The sequence below is a fragment of the Zootermopsis nevadensis genome, unplaced genomic scaffold, assembly GCF_977971745.1.
Source record: "Zootermopsis nevadensis isolate Lab colony 2312 unplaced genomic scaffold, Znev_1.0 Znev_ptg000064l, whole genome shotgun sequence".
Classification (NCBI taxonomy): Eukaryota; Metazoa; Arthropoda; class Insecta; order Blattodea; family Termopsidae; genus Zootermopsis; species Zootermopsis nevadensis.
In genome coordinates, this window is record NW_028259195.1 from 1,935,185 (window position 1) to 1,958,361 (window position 23,177).

A 23,177-nucleotide genomic window follows, 5' to 3' on the forward strand; every position below is an offset into this window, starting at 1 on the left:
AAGTCAATTTTTGAAAAGACAAATATCTCCCGACCTATTGGAATCTGAGAGACAAACGTTATGTCACTTTGAGGGAACGTATATGTCAACTTGATGTCAGAGCCACGTCAATGTATGTCCAAGGGTTTGGAGGACAGAGGCATCTTAATTTTTCGAGATTATTCGAAAGTCAATTTTTGAAAAGACAAATATCTCTCGATCTGTAGCAATCTGAGAGACAAAACGTATGTCACTTTGAGGGAACGTATATGTCAACTTCATGTCAGATTCACGTCAATGTATGTCCAAGGGTTTGGAGGATAGAGACATTTTAATTATTCGAGATTATTCGAAAGTCAATTTTTGAAGAGGAAAATATCTCCCGATCTGTAGGAATCTGAGAGACAAAACTTATGTCACTTTGAGGGAACGTATATGTCAACTTGATGTCAGAGTCTGGTCAATGTATGTCCAAGGGTTTGGAGGATAGAGACATTTCAATTTTTCGAGATTATTCGAAAGTAAATTTTTGAGAAGGCAAATATCTCCCGATCTGTAGGAATCTGAGAGACAAAACTTATGTCACTTTGAGGGAACGTATATGTCAACTTCATGTCAAGAGTCTCGTCAATGTATGTCCAAGGGTTTGGAGGATAGAGACATTTAAATCTTTCGAGATTTTTCGAAAGTCAATTTCTGAAGAGGGAAATATCTCCCGATATGTAGGAATCTAAGAGACAACACTTATGTCACTTTGAGGGAACGTATATGTCAACTTCATGTCAGAGTCATGTCAATGTATGTCCAAGGGTTTGGAGGATAGAGACATTTTAATTTTTCGAGATTATACGAAAGTTAATTTTTGAAAAGGCAAATATCTCCCGTTCTGTAGGAATCTGAGAGTCAAAACTTTGTCACTTTGAGGGAACTTATATGTCAACTTCATGTCAGAGTCACGTCAATGTATATCCAAGGGTTTGGAGGATAGAGACATTTAAATTTTTCGAGATTATTAGAAAGTCAATTTTTGAAAAGACAAATATCTCCCGATCCGAAGGAATGTGAGAGACAAAACGTATATCACTTTGAGGGAACGTATATGTTAACTTCATGTCAGAGTCACGTCAATTTATGTCCAAGGGTTTAGAGGATAGAGACATTTTAATTATCCTAGATTATTCGAAAGTATATTTTTGAAAAGGCAAATATCTCCCGATCTGTAGGATCCTGAGCGACAAAACTTATGTCATTTTGAGGAATCGTATATGTCAACTTCATGTCAGAGTCACGTAACAGTATGTCCAAGGGTTTGGAGGATAGAGGCATTTTAATTTTGTGAGATAATTCGAAAGTCAATTTTTGAAAAGGCAAATATCTCCCGATCTGTAGGAATCTGAGACACAAAACTTATGTCACTTTGAGGGAACGTATATGTCAACTTCATGTCAGAGTCACGTCAATGTATGTCCAAGGAATTGGAGGATAGAGACATAAATTTCTCGAGATTATTCGAAAGTCAATTTTTGAAAAGGCAAAATATCTCCCGATCTGCTTTAATCTGAGAGACAAAACTTATGTCATTTTGAGGGAACGTATATGTCAACTTCATGTCAGAGTCACGTAAAAGTATGTCCAAGGGTTTGGAGGATAGAGACATTTTAATTCTTCGAGATTATTCGAAAGTCAATTTTTGAAAAGGCATATATCTCCCGATCTGTAGCAATCTGAGAGACACAATTCATGTCACTTTGAGGGAACGTATTTGTCAACTTCATGTCAGAGTCACGTCAATGTATGTCAAAGGGTTTGGAGGATAGAGACATTTTAATTTTTCGAGATTATTCGAAAGTCAATTTCTGAAAAGGCAAATATCTCCCGATCTGTAGGAATCTGAGAGACAAAACTTATGTCCTTTTGAGGGAACGTATATGTCAACTTCATGTCAGAGTCACGTCAATGTATGTCCAAGGGTTTGGAGGATAGAGACATTTTAATTTTTCAAGATTATTCGAAAGTCAATTTTTGAAAAGGCAAATATCTCCCGATCGGAAGGAATGTGAGAGACAAAACGTATATCACTTTGAGGGAACGTATATGTTAACTTCATGTCAGAGTCACGTCAATGTATGTCCAAGGGTTTAGAGGATAGAGACATTTTAATTATCCTAGATTATTCGAAAGTATATTTTTGAAAAGGCAAATATCTCCCGATCTGTAGGAATCTGAGAGACAAAACTTATGTCACTTTGAGGGAACGTATATGTCAATTTCATGTCAGAGTCTCGTCAATGTATGTCTAAGGGTTTGGAGGAGAGAGACATTTTAATTTTTCGAGATTATTCGAAAGTCAATTTATGAAAAAGCAAATATCTCCCGATCCGTAGGAATCTGAGAGACAAAACGTATGTCACTTTCAGGGAACGTATATGTCAACTTCTTGTCAGAGTCACGTCAATGTATGTCCAAGGGTTTGGAGGATAGAGACATTTCAATTATTCGAGATTATTCGAAAGTCAATTTTTGAAAAATCAAATATCTCCCGATCTGTAGGAATCTGAGAGACAAAACTTATGTCACTTTGAGGGAACGTGTATGTCAACTTCATGTCAGAGTCACGTCAATTTATGTCCAAGGGTTTGGAGGATAGAGACATTTTAATTTTTCGAGATTATTCGAAAGTCAATTTATGAAAAGGCAAATACCTCCCGATCCGTAGGAACGTGAGAGACAAAACTTATGTCACTTTGAGGGAACGTATATGTCAACTTCATGTCAGAGTCACGTCAATGTATGTCCAAGGGTTTGGAGGATAGAGACATTTGAATTCTTCTAGATTTTTCGATATTAAATTTTTGAAAAGGCAAATATCTCCCGATCTGTAGGAATCTGAGAGACAAAACTTATGTCACTTTGAGGGAACGTATATGTCAACTTCATGTTAGAGTCACGTCAATGTATGTCCAAGGGTTTGGAGGATAGAGACATTTAAATTTTTCGAGATTATTCGAAAGTCAATTTTTGAAAAGGCAAATATCTACCGATCTGTAGGAATCTGAGAGACAAAACTTATGTCACTTTGAGGTAACGTATATGTCAACTTCATGTCAGATTCACGTCAATGTATGTCCAAGGGTTCGGAGGATAGAGATATTTAAATTTTTCGAAATTATTCGAAAGTCAATTTCTGAAAAGGCAAATATCTCCCGATCCGTAGGAATGTGATAGACAAAACTTATGTCACTTTGAGGGAACGTATATGTCAACTTCATGTCAGAGTCACGTCAATGTATGTCCAAGGGTTTGGAGGATAGAGACATTTTAATTTTTCGAGATTATTCGAAAGTCAATTTCTGAAAAGGCAAATATCTTCCGATCCGTAGGAATCTGAGAGACAAAACTTATGTCACTTTAAGGGAACGTATATGTCAACTTCATGTCAGAGACACGTCAATGTATGTCCAAGGGTTTGGAGGATAGAGACATTTTAATTCTTCTAGATTATTCGAAAATAAATTTTTGAGAAGGCAAATATCTCCCGATCTGTAGGAATCTGAGAGACAAAACTTATGTCACTTTGAGGGAACGTATATGTCAACTTCATGTCAGAGTCTCGTCAATGTGTGTCCAAGGGTTTGGAGGATAGAGTCATTTTAATTTATCGAGATTATTCGAAAGCGAATATTTGTAAAGGCAAATATCTCCCGATCCGTAGGAATCTAAGAGACAAAACTTATGTCACATTGAGGGAATGTATATGTCAACTTCATGTCAGAGTCACGTCAATGTATGTCCAAGGCTTTGGAGGATAGAGACATTTTAATTTTTCGAGATTATTCGAAAGTCAGTTTCTGAAAAGGGAAAATCTGCCGATCAGTTGGAATCTAAGAGACAACACTTATGTCACTTTGAGGGAACGTATATGTCAACTCCATGTCAGAGTCATGTCAATGTATGTCAAAGGGTTTGTAGGATAGAGACATTTTAATTTTTCGAGATTATTCGAAAGTTAATTTTTGAAAAGGCAAATATCTCCCGATCTTTAGGAATCTGAGAGACAAAACTTATGTCACTTTGAGGAACGTATATGTCAACTTCATGTCAGAGTCACGTCAATGTATGTACAAGGGTTTGGAGGATAGAGACATTTAATTTTTTCGAGATTATTAGAAAGTCAATTTTTGAAAAGATAAATATCTCCCGACCTATTTGAATCTGAGAGACAAACCTTATGTCTCTTTGAGGGAACGTATATGTCAACTTGATGTCAGATCCACGTCAATGTATGTCCAAAGGTTTGGAGGATAAAGATATTTTAATTTTTCGAGATTATTCGAAATTCAATTTATGAAAAGGCAAATATCTCCCGATCTGTAGAAATCTGAAAGGCAAACCTTATGTCACTTTGAGGGAACGTATATGTCAACTTCATGTCAGGGTCACGTCAATGTATGTCCAAGTGTTTGGAGGATAGAGGCATTTTAATTTTTCGAGATTATTCGAAAGTCAATTTTTGAAAAGACAAATATCTCTCGATCTGTAGCAATCTGAGAGACAAAACGTATGTCACTTTGAGGGAACGAATATGTCAACTTCATGTCCGAGTTTTGTCAATGTATGTCCAAGGGTTTGGGGGATAGAGACATTTTAATTTTTCGAGATTATTCGAAAGTCAATTTCTGAAAAGGCAAATATCTCCCGATCTGTAGGAATCTGAGAGACAAAACTTATGTCATTTTGAATGAACGTATATGTCAACTTCATGTCAGATTCACGTCAATGTATGTCCAAGGGTTTGGAGGATAGAGACATTTTAATTATTCGAGATTATTCGAAAGTCAATTTTTGAAAAATCAAATATCTCCCGATCTGTATGAATCTGAGAGACAAAACTTATGTCACTTTGAGGGAACGTATATGCCAACTTCGTGTCAGAGTCACGTCAATGTATGTCCAAGGGTTTGGAGGATAGAGACATTTTAATTTTTCGAGATTATTCGAAAGTCAATTTCTGAAAAGGCAAATATCTCCCGATCCGTAGGAATGTGAGAGACAAAACTTATGTCACTTTGAGGGAACGTATATGTCAACTTCATGTCAGAGCCACGTCAATGTAAGTCCAAGGGTTTGGAGAATAGACTCATTTGAATTTTTCGAGATTATTCGAAAACCAATTTTTGAAAAGGCAAATATCTCCCGATCTGTAGGAATCTGAGAGACAAAACTTATGTCACTTTGAGGGAACGTATATGTCAACTTCATGTCGGAGTCTCGTCAATGTATGTCCAAGGGTTTGGAGGATAGACACATTTAAATTTTTCGAGATTATTCGAAAGTCAATTTCTGAAAATGTAAATATCTCCCGATCCGTAGGAATCTGAGCGACAAATCTTATGTCACTTTGAGGGAACGGATATGTCAACTTCATGTCAGAGTCACGTAAGAGTATGTAAAAAGGTTTGGAGGATAGAGACATTTTAATTTTTCGAGATTATTCGAAAGTCAATTTTTGAAAAGGCAAATATCTCCCGATCTGTAGCAATCTGAGAGACAAAACTTATGTCACTTTGAAGGAACGTATATGTCAACTTCATGTCAGAGTCACGTCAATGTATGTAAAAGGGTTTGGAGGATAGAGACATTTAAATTTTTCGAGATTATTCGAAAGTCAATTTTTGAAAAGGCAAATATCTCCCGATCTGTAGCAATCTGAGAGACAAAACTTATGTCACTTTGAGGGAACGTATATGTCAACTTCATGTCAGAGTCACGTAAAAGTATGTCCAAGGGTTTGGAGGATAGAGACATTTTAATTTTTCGAGATTATTCGAAAGTCAATTTTTGAAAAGGCAAATATCTCCCGATCTGTAGCAATCTGAGAGACAAAACTTATGTCACTTTGAGGGAACGTATATGTCAACTTCATGTCAGAGTCACGTCAATGTATGTCCAAGGGTTTGGAGGATAGAGACATTTAAATTTTTCGAGATTATTCGAAAGTCAATTTTTGAAAAGGCAAATATCTCCCGATCTGTAGCAATCTGAGAGACAAAACTTATGTCACTTTGAGGGAACGTATATGTCAACTTCATGTCAGATTCACGTCAATGTATGTCCAAGGGTTCGGAGGATAGAGACATTTAAATTATTCGAGATTATTCGAAAGTCAATTTCTGAAAGGCAAATATCTCCCGATCCGTAGGAATGTGAGAGACAAAACTTATGTCACTTTGAGGGAACGTATATGTCAACTTCATGTCAGAGTCACGTCAATGTATGTCCAAGGGTTTGGAGGATAGAGACATTTAAATTCTTCTAGATTATTCGAAAGTAAATTTTTGAGAAGGCAAATATCTCCCGATCTGTAGGAATCTGAGATACAAAACTTATGTCACTTTGAGGGAACGTATATGTCAACTTCATGCAGAGTCTCGTCAATGTATGTCCAAGGGTTTGGAGGATAGAGACATTTTAATTTATCGAGATTATTCGAAAGTCAATATCTGTAAAGGCAAATATCTCCCGATCCGTAGGAATGTAAGAGACAAAACTTATGTCACACTGAGGGAACGTAAATGTCAACTTCATGTCAGAGTCACGTCAATGTATGTCCAAGGGTTTGGAGGATAGAGACATTTTAATTTCTCGAGATTATTCGAAAGTCAGTTTCTGAAAAGGGAAAAATCTCACGATCAGTTGGAATCTAAGAGACAACACTTATGTCACTTTGAGGGAACGTATATGTCAACTTCATGTCAGAGTCATGTCAATGTATGTCAAAGGGTTTGTAGGATAGAGACATTTTAATTTTTCGAGATTATTCGAAAGTTAATTTTTGAAAAGGCAAATATCTACCGATCTTTAGGAATCTGAGAGACAAAACTTATGTCACTTTGAGGGAACGTATATGTCAATTTCATGTCGGAGTTTCGTCAATGTATGTCTAAGGGTTTGGAGGATAGAGACATTTTAATTTTTCGAGATTATTCGAAAGTCAATTTATGAAAAAGCAAATATCTCCCGACCTATTGGAATCTGAGAGACAAACGTTATGTCACTTTGAGGGAACGTATATGTCAACTTGATGTCAGAGCCACGTCAATGTATGTCCAAGGGTTTGCAGGACAGAGGCATCTTAATTTTTCGAGATTATTCGAAAGTCAATTTTTGAAAAGACAAATATCTCTCGATCTGTAGCAATCTGAGAGACAAAACGTATGTCACTTTGAGGGAACGTATATGTCAACTTCATGTCAGAGTCACGTCAATGTATGTCCAAGGGTTTGGAGGATAGAGACATTTTAATTTTTCGAGATTATTCGAAAGTCAATTTGTGAAAAGGCAAATATCTCCCGATCTGTAGAAATCTGAGAGACAAAACTTATGTCATTTTGAGGGAACGTATATGTCAACTTCATGTCAGATTCACGTCAATGTATGTCCAAGGGTTTGGAGGATAGAGGCATTTTAATTTTGTGAGATAATTCGAATGTCAATTTTTGAAAAGGCAAATATCTCCCGATCTGTAGGAATCTGAGACACAAAACTTATGTCACTTTGAGGGAACGTATATGTCAACTTCATGTCAGAGTCACGTCAATGTATGTCCAAGGAATTGGAGGATAGAGACATAAATTTCTCGAGATTATTCGAAAGTCAATTTTTGAAAAGGCAAAATATCTCCCGATCTGCTTTAATCTGAGAGACAAAACTTATGTCATTTTGAGGGAACGTATATGTCAACTTCATGTCAGAGTCACGTAAAAGTATGTCCAAGGGTTTGGAGGATAGAGACATTTTAATTCTTCGAGATTATTCGAAAGTCAATTTTTGAAAAGGCATATATCTCCCGATCTGTAGGAATCTGAGAGACACAATTCATGTCACTTTGAGGGAACGTATTTGTCAACTTCATGTCAGAGTCACGTCAATGTATGTCCAAGGGTTTGGAGGACAGAGACATTTTAATTTTTCAAGATTATTCGAAAGTCAATTTTTGAAAAGGCAAATATCTCCCGATCCGAAGGAATGTGAGAGACAAAACGTATATCACTTTGAGGGAACGTATACGTTAACTTCATGTCAGAGTCACGTCAATGTATGTCCAAGGCTTTAGAGGATAGAGACATTTTAATTATCCTAGATTATTCGAAAGTATATTTTTGAAAAGGCAAATATCTCCCGATCTGTAGGAATCTGAGAGACAAAACTTATGTCACTTTGAGGGAACGTATATGTCAATTTCATGTCGGAGTTTCGTCAATGTATGTCTAAGGGTTTGGAGGATAGAGACATTTTAATTTTTCGAGATTATTCGAAAGTCAATTTATGAAAAAGCAAATATCTCCCGATCCGTAGGAATCTGAGAGACAAAACTTATGTCACTTTGAGGGAACGTATATGTCAATTTCATGTCGGAGTCTCGTCAATGTATGTCTAAGGGTTTGGAGGATAGAGACATTTAAATTTTTCGAGATTATTAGAAAGTCAATTTTTGAAAAGATAAATATCTCCCGACCTATTGGAATCTGAGAGCCAAACCTTATGTCTCTTTGAGGGAACGTATATGTCAACTTGATGTCAGATCCACGTCAATGTATGTCCAAAGATTTGGAGGATAAAGATATTTTAATTTTTCGAGATTATTCGAAATTCAATTTATGAAAAGGCAAATATCTCCCGATCTGTAGAAATCTGAAAGGCAAAACTTATGTCACTTTGAGGGAACGTATATGTCAACTTCATGTCAGGGTCACGTCAATGTATGTCCAAGTGTTTGGAGGACAGAGGCATTTTAATTTTTCGAGATTATTCGAAAGTCAATTTCTGAAAAGACAAATATCTCTCGATCTGTAGCAATCTGAGTGACAAAACGTATGTCACTTTGAGGGAACGTATATGTCAACTTCATGTCCGAGTTTTGTCAATGTATGTCCAAGGGTTTGGGGGATAGAGACATTTTAATTTTTCGAGATTATTCGAAAGTCAATTTCTGAAAAGGCAAATATCTCCCGATCTGTAGGAATCTGAGAGACAAAACTTATGTCATTTTGAGGGAACGTATATGTCAACTTCATGTCAGATTCACGTCAATGTATGTCCAAGGGTTTGGAGGATAGAGACATTTTAATTATTCGAGATTATTCGAAAGTCAATTTTTGAAAAATCAAATATCTCCCGATCTGTATGAATCTGAGAGACAAAACTTATGTCACTTTGAGGGAACGTACATGTCAACTTCATGTCAGAGTCACATCAATGTATGTCCAAGGGTTTGGAGGATAGAGACATTTTAATTTTTCGAGATTATTCGAAAGTCAATTTTTGAAAAGGCAAATATCTCCCGATCCGTAGGAATGTGAGAGACAAAACTTATGTCACTTTGAGGGAACGTATATGTCAACTTCATGTCAGAGCCACGTCAATGTAAGTCCAAGGGTTTGGAGAATAGACTCATTTGAATTTTTCGAGATTATTCGAAAACAAATTTTTGAAAAGGCAAATATCTCCCGATCTGTAGGAATCTGAGAGACAAAACTTATGTCACTTTGAGGGAACGTATATGTCAACTTCATGTCGGAGTCTCGTCAATGTATGTCCAAGAGTTTGGAGGATAGATGCATTTTAATTTTGTGAGATTATTCGAAATTCAATTTTTGAAAAGGCAAATATCTCCCGATCTGTAGCAATCTGAGAGACAAAACTTATGTCACTTTGAGGGAACGTATATGTCAACTTCATGTCAGTGTCACGTCAATGTATGTCCAAGGGTTTGGAGGATAGAGACATTTAAATTTTTCGAGATTATTCGAAAGTCAATTTTTGAAAAGGCAAATATCTCCCGATCTGTAGCAATCTGAGAGACAAAACTTATGTCACTTTGAGGGAACGTATATGTCAACTTCATGTCAGATTCACGTCAATGTATGTCCAAGGGTTCGGAGGATAGAGACATTTAAATTTTTCGAGATTATTCGAAAGTCAATTTCTGAAAAGGCAAATATCTCTCGATCCGAAGGAATGTGAGAGACAAAACTTATGTCACTTTGAGGGAACGTATATGTCAACTTCATGTCAGAGTCACGTCAATGTATGTCAAGGGTTTGGAGGATAGAGACATTTAAATTTTTCGAGATTATTCGAAAGTCAATTTATGAAAAGGCAAATATCTCCCGATCCGTAGGAATGTGAGAGACAAAACTTATGTCACTTTGAGGGAACGTATATGTCAACTTCATGTCAGAGCCACGTCAATGTAAGTCCAAGGGTTTGGAGAATAGAATCATTTGAATTTTTCGAGATTATTCGAAAACAAATTTTTGAAAAGGCAAATATCTCCCGATCTGTAGGAATCTGAGAGACAAAACTTATGTCACTTTGAGGGAACGTATATGTCAACTTCATGTCGGAGTCTCGTCAATGTATGTCCAAGGGTTTGGAGGATAGACACATTTAAATTTTTCGAGATTATTCGAAAGTCAATTTCTGAAAATGTAAATGTCTCCCATCCGTACTAATCTGAGCTACAAAACTTATTTCACTTTGAGGGAACGGATATGTCAACTTCATGTCAGAGTCACGTCAATGTATGTAAAAGGGTTTGGAGGATAGAGACATATAAATTTTTCGAGATTATTCGAAAGTCAATTTTTGAAAAGGCAAATTTCTCACGATCTGTAGGAATCTGAGAGACAAAACTTATGTCATTTTGAAGGAACGTATGTGTCAACTTCATGTCAGAGTCACGTAAAAGTATGTAAAAAGGTTTGGAGGATAGAAACATTTTAATTTTTCGAGATTATTCGAAAGTCAATTTTTGAAAAGGCAAATATCTCCCGATCTGTAGCAATCTGAGAGACAAAACTTATGTCACTTTGAAGGAACGTATATGTCAACTTCATGTCAGAGTCACGTCAATGTATGTAAAAGGGTTTGGAGGATAGAGACATTTAAATTTTTCGAGATTATTCGAAAGTCAATTTATGAAAAGGCAAATATCTCCCGATCTGTAGGAATCTGAGAGACAAAACTTATGTCACTTTGAGGGAACGTATATGTCAACTTCATGTCTGAGTCACGCAAAAGTATGTCCAAGGGTTTGGAGGATAGAGACATTTAAATTTTTCGAGATTATTCGAAAGTCAATTTTTGAAAAGGCAAATATCTCCCGATCTGTATGAATCTGAGAGACAACACATATGTCACAATGAGGGAACGTATATGTCAATTTCATGTCAGAGTCACGTCAATGTATGTCCAAGAGTTTGGAGGATAGAGGCATTTTAATTTTGTGAGATTATTCGAAAGTCTATTTTTGAAAAGGCAAATATCTCCCGATCTGTAGCAATCTGAGAGACAAAACTTATGTCACTTTGAGGGAACGTATATGTCAACTTCATGTCAGTGTCACGTCAATGTATGTCCAAGGGTTTGGAGGATAGAGACATTTAAATTTTTCGAGATTATTCGAAAGTCAATTTTTGAAAAGGCAAATATCTCCCGATCTGTAGCAATCTGAGAGACAAAACTTATGTCACTTTGAGGGAACGTATATGTCAACTTCATGTCAGATTCACGTCAATGTATGTCCAAGGGTTCGGAGGATAGAGACATTTAAATTTTTCGAGATTATTCGAAAGTCAATTTCTGAAAAGGCAAATATCTCCCGATCCGAAGGAATGTGAGAGACAAAACTTATGTCACTTTGAGGGAACGTATATGTCAACTTCATGTCAGAGTCACGTCAATGTATGTCAAGGGTTTGGAGGATAGAGACATTTAAATTTTTCGAAATTATTCGAAAGTCAATTTATGAAAAGGCAAATATCTCCCGATCCGTAGGAATGTGAGAGACAAAACTTATGTCACTTTGAGGGAACGTATATGTCAACTTCATGTCAGAGCCACGTCAATGTAAGTCCAAGGGTTTGGAGAATAGACTCATTTGAATTTTTCGAGATTATTCGAAAACAAATTTTTGAAAAGGCAAATATCTCCCGATCTGTAGGAATCTGAGAGACAAAACTTATGTCACTTTGAGGGAACGTATATGTCAACTTCATGTCGGAGTCTCGTCAATGTATGTCCAAGGGTTTGGAGGATAGACACATTTAAATTTTTCGAGATTATTCGAAAGTCAATTTCTGAAAATGTAAATATCTCCCATCCGTACTAATCTGAGCTACAAAACTTATTTCACTTTGAGGGAACGGATATGTCAACTTCATGTCAGAGTCACGTCAATGTATGTAAAAGGGTTTGGAGGATAGAGACATATAAATTTTTCGAGATTATTCGAAAGTCAATTTTTGAAAAGGCAAATTTCTCACGATCTGTAGGAATCTGAGAGACAAAACTTATGTCATTTTGAGGGAACGTATGTGTCAACTTCATGTCAGAGTCACGTAAAAGTATGTAAAAAGGTTTGGAGGATAGAAACATTTTAATTTTTCGAGATTATTCGAAAGTCAATTTTTGAAAAGGCAAATATCTCCCGATCTGTAGCAATCTGAGAGACAAAACTTATGTCACTTTGAAGGAACGTATATGTCAACTTCATGTCAGAGTCACGTCAATGTATGTAAAAGGGTTTGGAGGATAGAGACATTTAAATTTTTCGAGATTATTCGAAAGTCAATTTATGAAAAGGCAAATATCTCCCGATCTGTAGGAATCTGAGAGACAAAACTTATGTCACTTTGAGGGAACGTATATGTCAACTTCATGTCTGAGTCACGCAAAAGTATGTCCAAGGGTTTGGAGGATAGAGACATTTAAATTTTTCGAGATTATTCGAAAGTCAATTTTTGAAAAGGCAAATATCTCCCGATCTGTAGCAATCTGAGAGACTACACTTATGTCACTTTGAGGGAACGTATATGTCAACTTCATGTCAGAGTCATGTCAATGTATGTAAAAGGGTTTGGAGGATAGAGACATTTTAATTTTTCGAGATTATTCGAAAGTTTATTTTTGAAAAGGCAAATATCTCCCGATCTGTATGAATCTGAGAGACAACACATATGTCACAATGAGGGAACGTATATGTCAATTTCATGTCAGAGTCACGTCAATGTATGTCCAAGAGTTTGGAGGATAGAGGCATTTTAATTTTGTGAGATTATTCGAAAGTCAATTTTTGAAAAGGCAAATATCTCCCGATCTGTAGCAATCTGAGAGACAAAACTTATGTCACTTTGAGGGAACGTATATGTCAACTTCATGTCAGTGTCACGTCAATGTATGTCCAAGGGTTTGGAGGATAGAGACATTTAAATTTTTCCAGATTATTCGAAAGTCAATTTTTGAAAAGGCAAATATCTCCCGATCTGTAGCAATCTGAGAGACAAAACTTATGTCACTTTGAGGGAACGTATATGTCAACTTCATGTCAGATTCACGTCAATGTATGTCCAAGGGTTCGGAGGATAGAGACATTTAAATTTTTCGAGATTATTCGAAAGTCAATTTCTGAAAAGGCAAATATCTCCCGATCCGAAGGAATGTGAGAGACAAAACTTATGTCACTTTGAGGGAACGTATATGTCAACTTCATGTCAGAGTCACGTCAATGTATGTCAAGGGTTTCGAGGATAGAGACATTTAAATTCTTCTTTATTATTCGAAAGTAAATTTTTGAGAAGGCAAATATCTCCCGATATGTAGGAATCTGAGATACAAAACTTATGTCACTTTGAGGGAACGTATATGTCAACTTCATGCAGAGTCTCGTCAATGTATGTCTAAGGGTTTGGAGGATAGAGACATTTAAATTTTTCGAGATTATTAGAAAGTCAATTTTTGAAAAGATAAATATCTCCCGACCTATTGGAATCTGAGAGACAAACCTTATGTCTCTTTGAGGGAACGTATATGTCAACTTGATGTCAGATCCACGTCGATGTATGTCCAAAGGTTTGGAGGATAAAGATATTTTAATTTTTCGAGATTATTCGAAATTCAATTTATGAAAAGGCAAATATCTCCCGATCTGTAGAAATCTGAAAGGCAAAACTTATGTCACTTTGAGGGAACGTATATGTCAACTTCATGTCAGGGTCACGTCAATGTATGTCCAAGTGTTTGGAGGACAGAGGCATTTTAATTTTTCGAGAATATTCGAAAGTCAATTTCTGAAAAGACAAATATCTCTCGATCTGTAGCAATCTGAGTGACAAAACGTATGTCACTTTGAGGGAACGTATATGTCAACTTCATGTCCGAGTTTTGTTAATGTATGTCCAAGGGTTTGGGGGATAGCGACATTTCAATTTTTCGAGATTATTCGAAAGTCAATTTCTGAAAAGGCAAATATCTCCCGATCTGTAGGAATCTGAGAGACAAAACTTATGTCATTTTGAGGGAACGTATATGTCAACTTCATGTCAGATTCACGTCAATGTAAGTCCAAGGGTTTGGAGGATAGACTCATTTGAATTTTTCGAGATTATTCGAAAACAAATTTTTGAAAAGGCAAATATCTCCCGATCTGTAGAAATCTGAAAGGCAAAACTTATGTCACTTTGAGGGAACGTATATGTCAACTTCATGTCAGGGTCACGTCAATGTATGTCCAAGTGTTTGGAGGACAGAGGCATTTTAATTTTTCGAGAATATTCGAAAGTCAATTTCTGAAAAGACAAATATCTCTCGATCTGTAGCAATCTGAGTGACAAAACGTATGTCACTTTGAGGGAACGTATATGTCAACTTCATGTCCGAGTTTTGTTAATGTATGTCCAAGGGTTTGGGGGATAGCGACATTTCAATTTTTCGAGATTATTCGAAAGTCAATTTCTGAAAAGGCAAATATCTCCCGATCTGTAGGAATCTGAGAGACAAAACTTATGTCATTTTGAGGGAACGTATATGTCAACTTCATGTCAGATTCACGTCAATGTATGTCCAAGGGTTTGGAGGATAGAGACATTTTAATTATTCGAGATTATTCGAAAGTCAATTTTTGAAAAATCAAATATCTCCCGATCTGTATGAATCTGAGAGACAAAACTTATGTCACTTTGAGGGAACGTACATGTCAACTTCATGTCAGATTCACGTCAATGTATGTCCAAGGGTTTGGAGGATAGAGACATTTTAATTATTCGAGATTATTCGAAAGTCAATTTTTGAAAAATCAAATATCTCCCGATCTGTATGAATCTGAGAGACAAAACTTATGTCACTTTGAGGGAACGTACATGTCAACTTCATGTCAGAGTCACATCAATGTATGTCCAAGGGTTTGGAGGATAGAGACATTTTAATTTTTCGAGATTATTCGAAAGTCAATTTTTGAAAAGGCAAATATCTCCCGATCCGTAGGAATGTGAGAGACAAAACTTATGTCACTTTGAGGGAACGTATATGTCAACTTCATGTCAGAGCCACGTCAATGTAAGTCCAAGGGTTTGGAGAATAGACTCATTTGAATTTTTCGAGATTATTCGAAAACAAATTTTTGAAAAGGCAAATATCTCCCGATCTGTAGAAATCTGAAAGGCAAAACTTATGTCACTTTGAGGGAACGTATATGTCAACTTCATGTCAGGGTCACGTCAATGTATGTCCAAGTGTTTGGAGGACAGAGGCATTTTAATTTTTCGAGAATATTCGAAAGTCAATTTCTGAAAAGACAAATATCTCTCGATCTGTAGCAATCTGAGTGACAAAACGTATGTCACTTTGAGGGAACGTATATGTCAACTTCATGTCCGAGTTTTGTTAATGTATGTCCAAGGGTTTGGGGGAATGCGACATTTCAATTTTTCGAGATTATTCGAAAGTCAATTTCTGAAAAGGCAAATATCTCCCGATCTGTAGGAATCTGAGAGACAAAACTTATGTCATTTTGAGGGAACGTATATGTCAACTTCATGTCAGATTCACGTCAATGTATGTCCAAGGGTTTGGAGGATAGAGACATTTTAATTATTCGAGATTATTCGAAAGTCAATTTTTGAAAAATCAAATATCTCCCGATCTGTATGAATCTGAGAGACAAAACTTATGTCACTTTGAGGGAACGTACATGTCAACTTCATGTCAGATTCACGTCAATGTATGTCCAAGGGTTTGGAGGATAGAGACATTTTAATTATTCGAGATTATTCGAAAGTCAATTTTTGAAAAATCAAATATCTCCCGATCTGTATGAATCTGAGAGACAAAACTTATGTCACTTTGAGGGAACGTACATGTCAACTTCATGTCAGAGTCACATCAATGTATGTCCAAGGGTTTGGAGGATAGAGACATTTTAATTTTTCGAGATTATTCGAAAGTCAATTTTTGAAAAGGCAAATATCTCCCGATCCGTAGGAATGTGAGAGACAAAACTTATGTCACTTTGAGGGAACGTATATGTCAACTTCATGTCAGAGCCACGTCAATGTAAGTCCAAGGGTTTGGAGAATAGACTCATTTGAATTTTTCGAGATTATTCGAAAACAAATTTTTGAAAAGGCAAATATCTCCCGATCTGTATTAATCTGAGAGACAAAACTTATGTCACTTTGAGGGAACGTATATGTCAACTTCATGTCGGAGTCTCGTCAATGTATGTCCAAGGGTTTGGAGGATAGACACATTTAAATTTTTCGAGATTATTCGAAAGTCAATTTCTGAAAATGTAAATATCTCCCGATCCGTACTAATCTGAGCTACAAAACTTATGTCACTTTGAGGGAACGGATATGTCAACTTCATGTCAGAGTCACGTCAATGTATGTAAAAGGGTTTGGAGGATAGAGACATATAAATTTTTCGAGATTATTCGAAAGTCAATTTTTGAAAAGGCAAATTTCTCACGATCTGTAGGAATCTGAGAGACAAAACTTATGTCATTTTGAGGGAACGTATGTGTCAACTTCATGTCAGGGTCACGTAAAAGTATGTAAAAAGGTTTGGAGGATAGAAACATTTTAATTTTTCGAGATTATTCGAAAGTCAATTTTTGAAAAGGCAAATATCTCCCGATCTGTAGCAATCTGAGAGACAAAACTTATGTCACTTTGAAGGAACGTATATGTCAACTTCATGTCAGAGTCACGTCAATGTATGTAAAAGGGTTTGGAGGATAGAGACATTTAAATTTTTCGAGATTATTCGAAAGTCAATTTCTGAAAAGGCAAATATCTCCCAATCCGAAGGAATGTGAGAGACAAAACTTATGTCACTTTGAGGGAACGTATATGTCAACTTCATGTCAGAGTCACGTCAATGTATGTCAAGGGTTTGGAGGATAGAGACATTTAAATTCTTCTTTATTATTCGAAAGTAAATTTTTGAGAAGGCAAATATCTCCCGATATGTAGGAATCTGAGATACAAAACTTATGTCACTTTGAGGGAACGTATATGTCAACTTCATGCAGAGTCTCGTCAATGTATGTCTAAGGGTTTGGAGGATAGAGACATTTAAATTTTTCGAGATTATTAGAAAGTCAATTTTTGAAAAGATAAATATCTCCCGACCTATTGGAATCTGAGAGACAAACCTTATGTCTCTTTGAGGGAACGTATATGTCAACTTGATGTCAGATCCACGTCAATGTATGTCCAAAGGTTTGGAGGATAAAGATATTTTAATTTTTCGAGATTATTCGAAATTCAATTTATGAAAAGGCAAATATCTCCCGATCTGTAGAAATCTGAAAGGCAAAACTTATGTCACTTTGAGGGAACGTATATGTCAACTTCATGTCAGGGTCACGTCAATGTATGTCCAAGTGTTTGGAGGACAGAGGCATTTTAATTTTTCGAGAATATTCGAAAGTCAATTTCTGAAAAGACAAATATCTCTCGATCTGTAGCAATCTGAGTGACAAAACGTATGTCACTTTGAGGGAACGTATATGTCAACTTCATGTCCGAGTTTTGTTAATGTATGTCCAAGGGTTTGGGGGATAGCGACATTTCAATTTTTCGAGATTATTCGAAAGTCAATTTCTGAAAAGGCAAATATCTCCCGATCTGTAGGAATCTGAGAGACAAAACTTATGTCATTTTGAGGGATCGTATATGTCAACTTCATGTCAGATTCACGTCAATGTATGTCCAAGGGTTTGGAGGATAGAGACATTTTAATTATTCGAGATTATTCGAAAGTCAATTTTTGAAAAATCAAATATCTCCCGATCTGTATGAATCTGAGAGACAAAACTTATGTCACTTTGAGGGAACGTACATGTCAACTTCATGTCAGATTCACGTCAATGTATGTCCAAGGGTTTGGAGGATAGAGACATTTTAATTATTCGAGATTATTCGAAAGTCAATTTTTGAAAATTCAAATATCTCCCGATCTGTATGAATCTGAGAGACAAAACTTATGTCACTTTGAGGGAACGTACATGTCAACTTCATGTCAGAGTCACATCAATGTATGTCCAAGGGTTTGGAGGATAGAGACATTTTAATTTTTCGAGATTATTCGAAAGTCAATTTTTGAAAAGGCAAATATCTCCCGATCCGTAGGAATGTGAGAGACAAAACTTATGTCACTTTGAGGGAACGTATATGTCAACTTCATGTCAGAGCCACGTCAATGTAAGTCCAAGGGTTTGGAGAATAGACTCATTTGAATTTTTCGAGATTATTCGAAAACAAATTTTTGAAAAGGCAAATATCTCCCGATCTGTAGGAATCTGAGAGACAAAACTTATGTCACTTTGAGGGAACGTACATGTCAACTTCATGTCAGAGTCACATCAATGTATGTCCAAGGGTTTGGAGGATAGAGACATTTTAATTTTTCGAGATTATTCGAAAGTCAATTTTTGAAAAGGCAAATATCTCCCGATCCGTAGGAATGTGAGAGACAAAACTTATGTCACTTTGAGGGAACGTATATGTCAACTTCATGTCAGATTCACGTCAATGTATGTCCAAGGGTTTGGAGGATAGAGACATTTTAATTATTCGAGATTATTCGAAAGTCAATTTTTGAAAAATCAAATATCTCCCGATCTGTATGAATCTGAGAGACAAAACTTATGTCACTTTGAGGGAACGTACATGTCAACTTCATGTCAGAGTCACGTCAATGTATGTCCAAGTGTTTGGAGGATAGAGGAATTTTAATTTTTCGAGATTATTCGAAAGTCAATTTTTGAAAAGGCAAATATCTCCCGATCGGTATGAATCTGAGAGACAAAACTTATGTCACTTTGAGGGAACGTATATGTCAACTTCATGTCAGAGTCAGGTCAAGGTATGTCCAAGGGTTTGGAGGATAGAGACATTTAAATTTTTCGAGATTATACGAAATTCAATTTTTGAAAAGGCAAATATCTCCCGATCCGTAGAAATCGGAGAGACAAAACTTATGTCACTTTGAGGGAACGTATATGTCAACTTCATGTCAGAGTCACGTCAATGTATTGTGATGTGTTGGGGTTGGCATTGTTGTTAGTTTATAGACATTGTTGTATTCGTGCATTGTTGTATTCTTATTGACATTGTTGCGTTTAGCATTGTTGCGTTTAGCATTATTGCGTTTAGAATTGTTGCGTTTAGCATTGTTGTATTTGTGTAAAAGCCGATTGACAATCGGCTTTGAGAGTAGTGTAGTAGGTGAGATTGTGGAAGAAATACTGCGAAGAGAGCTGAAGTTTGAATCGCTTGTAGGAGAAGTGTGTTGTAGACGAGATTATTTTGTGCTGTAAAGACGTTTTAGTTGATTAAATTCATTATTGTTGGAAGACTTTGTGGTCTCTTACAATCCCCGCAAGAAATCAAGTGTTGACAATCAAGGTTGTATAGCGACCCACGCTACATTGGTGTCAGAAGTGGGATTGTCAACCATGGATTGTGTACTGCAAGAAATACTGGAAAGATTGCAGAGTCTGAGCAACGACCAGCAACATCTGCAGGACAATCTTGAAGACAAGATGGATGCCACCCAGAAACAGCTTCAGGACAGCCAGAAACAGCTACGAGACCAGTTCACATGCATCCAGCAACAGCTTCAGGACAATCTTGAAGACAAGCTGGATGAATGCCGGAGACAGCTTCAGGACAGCCAGAAACAGCTACGAGACCAGTTTACATGCATCCAGCAACAGCTTCAGGAAAATCTTGAAGACAAGATGGATGTCAGCCAGGAACAGCTACAAGAAAATCTAGGCGCACATTTTTCGGAAGAAATAAGCGCCCTGAGCTGCAGTCAGGTGGAATTAGAGGAAAGGATCACCGACGATCTCGGACAAAAGTTAGAGGCCACGCGGCGCGAGTTCGAGACACGGCTGCAGGCGGTGGAGGCCCGAACAAGGCACGGATGGGCCGGAACGTTCGTGGGTGGCACGGACCGTGTGAAACCGCCTAAGTTCGACGGATCCACGTCTTGGACAGTATTTCATCGGCAGTTTGAGGCTGTGGCCAACCACAATGGCTGGACGTCTGGGGAGAAGGTAACGCATCTCCTTGCCGTACTTCAGGGGCAGGCTGCTGACATCCTGCATGGCCTTCCTGTTGAGGCGGCCTACGACGACATCCTCAACGCATTAGAGGGCCGTTACGGGGACCATCAGCTGGCGGCGGTCTACCGATCTCAGTTGAAATCAAGGACGCAGGGGAGGGGCGAAACTCTGCAGGAATTCGCAGCGGTAATAGATAAGCAGGCCCATCGAGCGTTCGTAGGGCTTCCCGCAGATTTCTTGCAGAGGGAGGCCGCTCACGCTTTCATCGACGGCCTGGGAGACCGAGAGATTAAGCAACACCTACTAATGGGCGGGGACCGATCCCTCAATGAAGCACTCGGACAGGCCCTGAAGCTACAGGCAGCAAAGGCAGCCGCAGGATCAACACTAACGGTGCGTCAAATACAGTCAAAGGACCCGACGGAGGAGCGATCGCCCCAGGATAGACGTTCTGGATGGGGGCGACCGGTGTGCTGGCAGTGCGGCGCCCCCGGCCACCTGATGAGATGGTGTCCGCAGGTCTCCGCAAGGACCAACCAGGTCTCGGGAAACGAGTAATGGCCGGCGTATGGAGGGGACCGTCGGCCCCACCACCCCCTTCCCCTCGCTTTACACTGAGCGTGGTCACCAAGAGGAGTGACGACTGTCTGATCACCGAAGGCTGGATTCGGGGAAGACGCTGTAATGTGACCATCGACACCGGAGCTGCAGTGACCATCGCCAGGCCCGACGTCGAGCGGGAGAATCAGAGAGGGAGCCGAGCAGACCGTACGTGCTGCAGACAGCGTCCGGTGAAACCATCCCCGTTTTGAAAGAGGTGTTAGTTGAGCTAACGCTGGGGCAAAGTGTCATCCGCACATGGATTTTTGTAGCCGACGTCACGGACGAGATCATCCTGGGGCTGGACGTCCTGCGAGCTTACGATGCGACGGTGGACCTAGGACGCCAAGTGTTGCGACTGGGCCAAGAAGAGATATCTCTGTGGGGCCCTCGGAGCAGACCCCGATCCACACGCCTGACATTAGCCAGCGAGGAGATAATACCGGCGCGGTGCGAGAGGGTGGTGATGGCACGGATGAACGACCCCGTGGGAACGGCGAGCGGAATAATAGAACCTGGTGTGGACCCTTTACCACGAGAAGGACTATACGTAGCCAGGGCGCTAGTCCGCACCCAGCGCAGCGTGCCTGTGAGAATTGTGAATGTCGGGGACGGCGACCAAGTGCTGGCGGAAGGCACAACCCTGGGCCTGTGTGAACCGGTCACGTGGGCGGGCCCGGCTGGCAATACAGAACCTCCGTCGCAGAATAGAGAGCTGTGCAAGCCACTGCAGGGCATGGTCGCCGATGCTATCCTGAACCTGACGACAATGGAAGCCAGGGAGTTGAAGTCATTGGTCCTCGACTTTCAGGATGTCTTCGTAACAGAAAACAATGGTTATGGGCGGACGGACAGAGTGCTCTACCGCATCAGCACAGGCGATGCTCGTCCGATCCGTCAGCCTCCTCGGAGGCTTCCGTTAGCAAAACAAGAAGAGGTGGACGGTATGCTAAGGGACATGGGGGAACAAGGTATGATCGAGGCATCAGACAGCCCGTGGTCGTCACCCGTCGTGCTTGTGCGAAAGAAGAACGGGGAACTGCGGTTCTGCGTTGACTACAGGAAGCTGAATAACGTCACCAAGAAGGATTGCTTCCCACTGCCCAGGATCGACGACACCCTAGACACACTGGCAGGGGCCAAATGGTTCTCGACATTAGACCTAAAGAGTGGCTACTGGCAGGTGGCCCTGCATCCCGAGGATAAAGAGAAGACTGCATTCTCTACTGGACAGGGGCTGTGGCAATTCACGGTAATGCCATTCGGCCTTTGCAACGCTCCGGCAACGTTCGAGCGGCTGATGGAGTCCGTCCTGCGGGGCCTGACGCACAAATCCTGCTTGGTCTACCTGGATGATGTCATCGTCATTGGTCGGACATTCCGAGAGCACTTGAATAATCTGAGGGAAGTGCTCCAGAGGCTCAGGGAAGCCGGACTTAAGCTGAACTCCGGAAAGTGTCGGATGTTCCAGAAGGAAGCGAAATATCTAGGACATTTCTCACTGCAGTCCTCGTAACATTTCTCACTGCAGTCCTCGTAATATTTATCACTGCAGTCCTCGTAATATTTTTCACTGCAGTCCTCGTTCCAGTTCTCACTGCAGTGTGGTCTGGGACGAGGACTGCAGTGAGAAATGTTACGAGGACTGCAGTGAGAAATATTACGAGGACTGCAGTGAGAAATGGGACGAGGACTGCAGTGAGAAATGGGACGAGGACTGCAGTGAGAAATGTCCTAGACTGGGAGTCGGCGGATGGTAAAGCGAAGACGGCTCAATTGGTCCTGCCACGAAATAAGATAAAGGTGGTTCTGGCCGAGGTTCATGGAGGGTCTTCTGGGGGACACCTGGGAATTAACAAAACCCTGGACAAAGTCAGGCGGCGTTACTACTGGCTACACTCTAGGAGCGACGTGGAGCAATGGTGTCGGCAATGTGACACATGTGCCGCCAGCCGGGGCCCCAGGACCAGAAGTCGCGGCCTCATGCGCCAATACAACGTGGGCGCTCCATTTGAGAGGATCGCCATAGACATCGCGGGACCCTTCCCGAGGAGCGACGCAGGAAACCGCTATCTCCTGATCGCAATGGATTATTTTACGAAATGGCCAGAGGTCTATGCCATACCCAATCAGGAGGCATCAACAGTGGCAGATGTACTCATAAGCAATTTCTTCTGCCGCT

At 39.1% G+C, this 23,177-nt stretch overlaps 1 protein-coding gene across 1 annotated transcript in view; it reads left to right on the top strand.

Moving 5' to 3' along the window:
- The window catches only part of LOC147871112 (uncharacterized), a 46,773-nt gene extending 24,176 nt beyond the window's left edge, over positions 1 to 22,597 (top strand). The window contains exons 2-3 of the mRNA XM_087341140.1: positions 20,081 to 20,688; positions 21,395 to 22,597. Coding sequence (XP_087197266.1) covers positions 20,081 to 20,688; positions 21,395 to 22,511 — 1,725 coding nt within the window. The 3' untranslated portion in view covers positions 22,512 to 22,597. The remainder of the gene's footprint in view (positions 1 to 20,080; positions 20,689 to 21,394) is intronic.
- Positions 22,598 to 23,177: the final 580 nt, after the last annotated feature.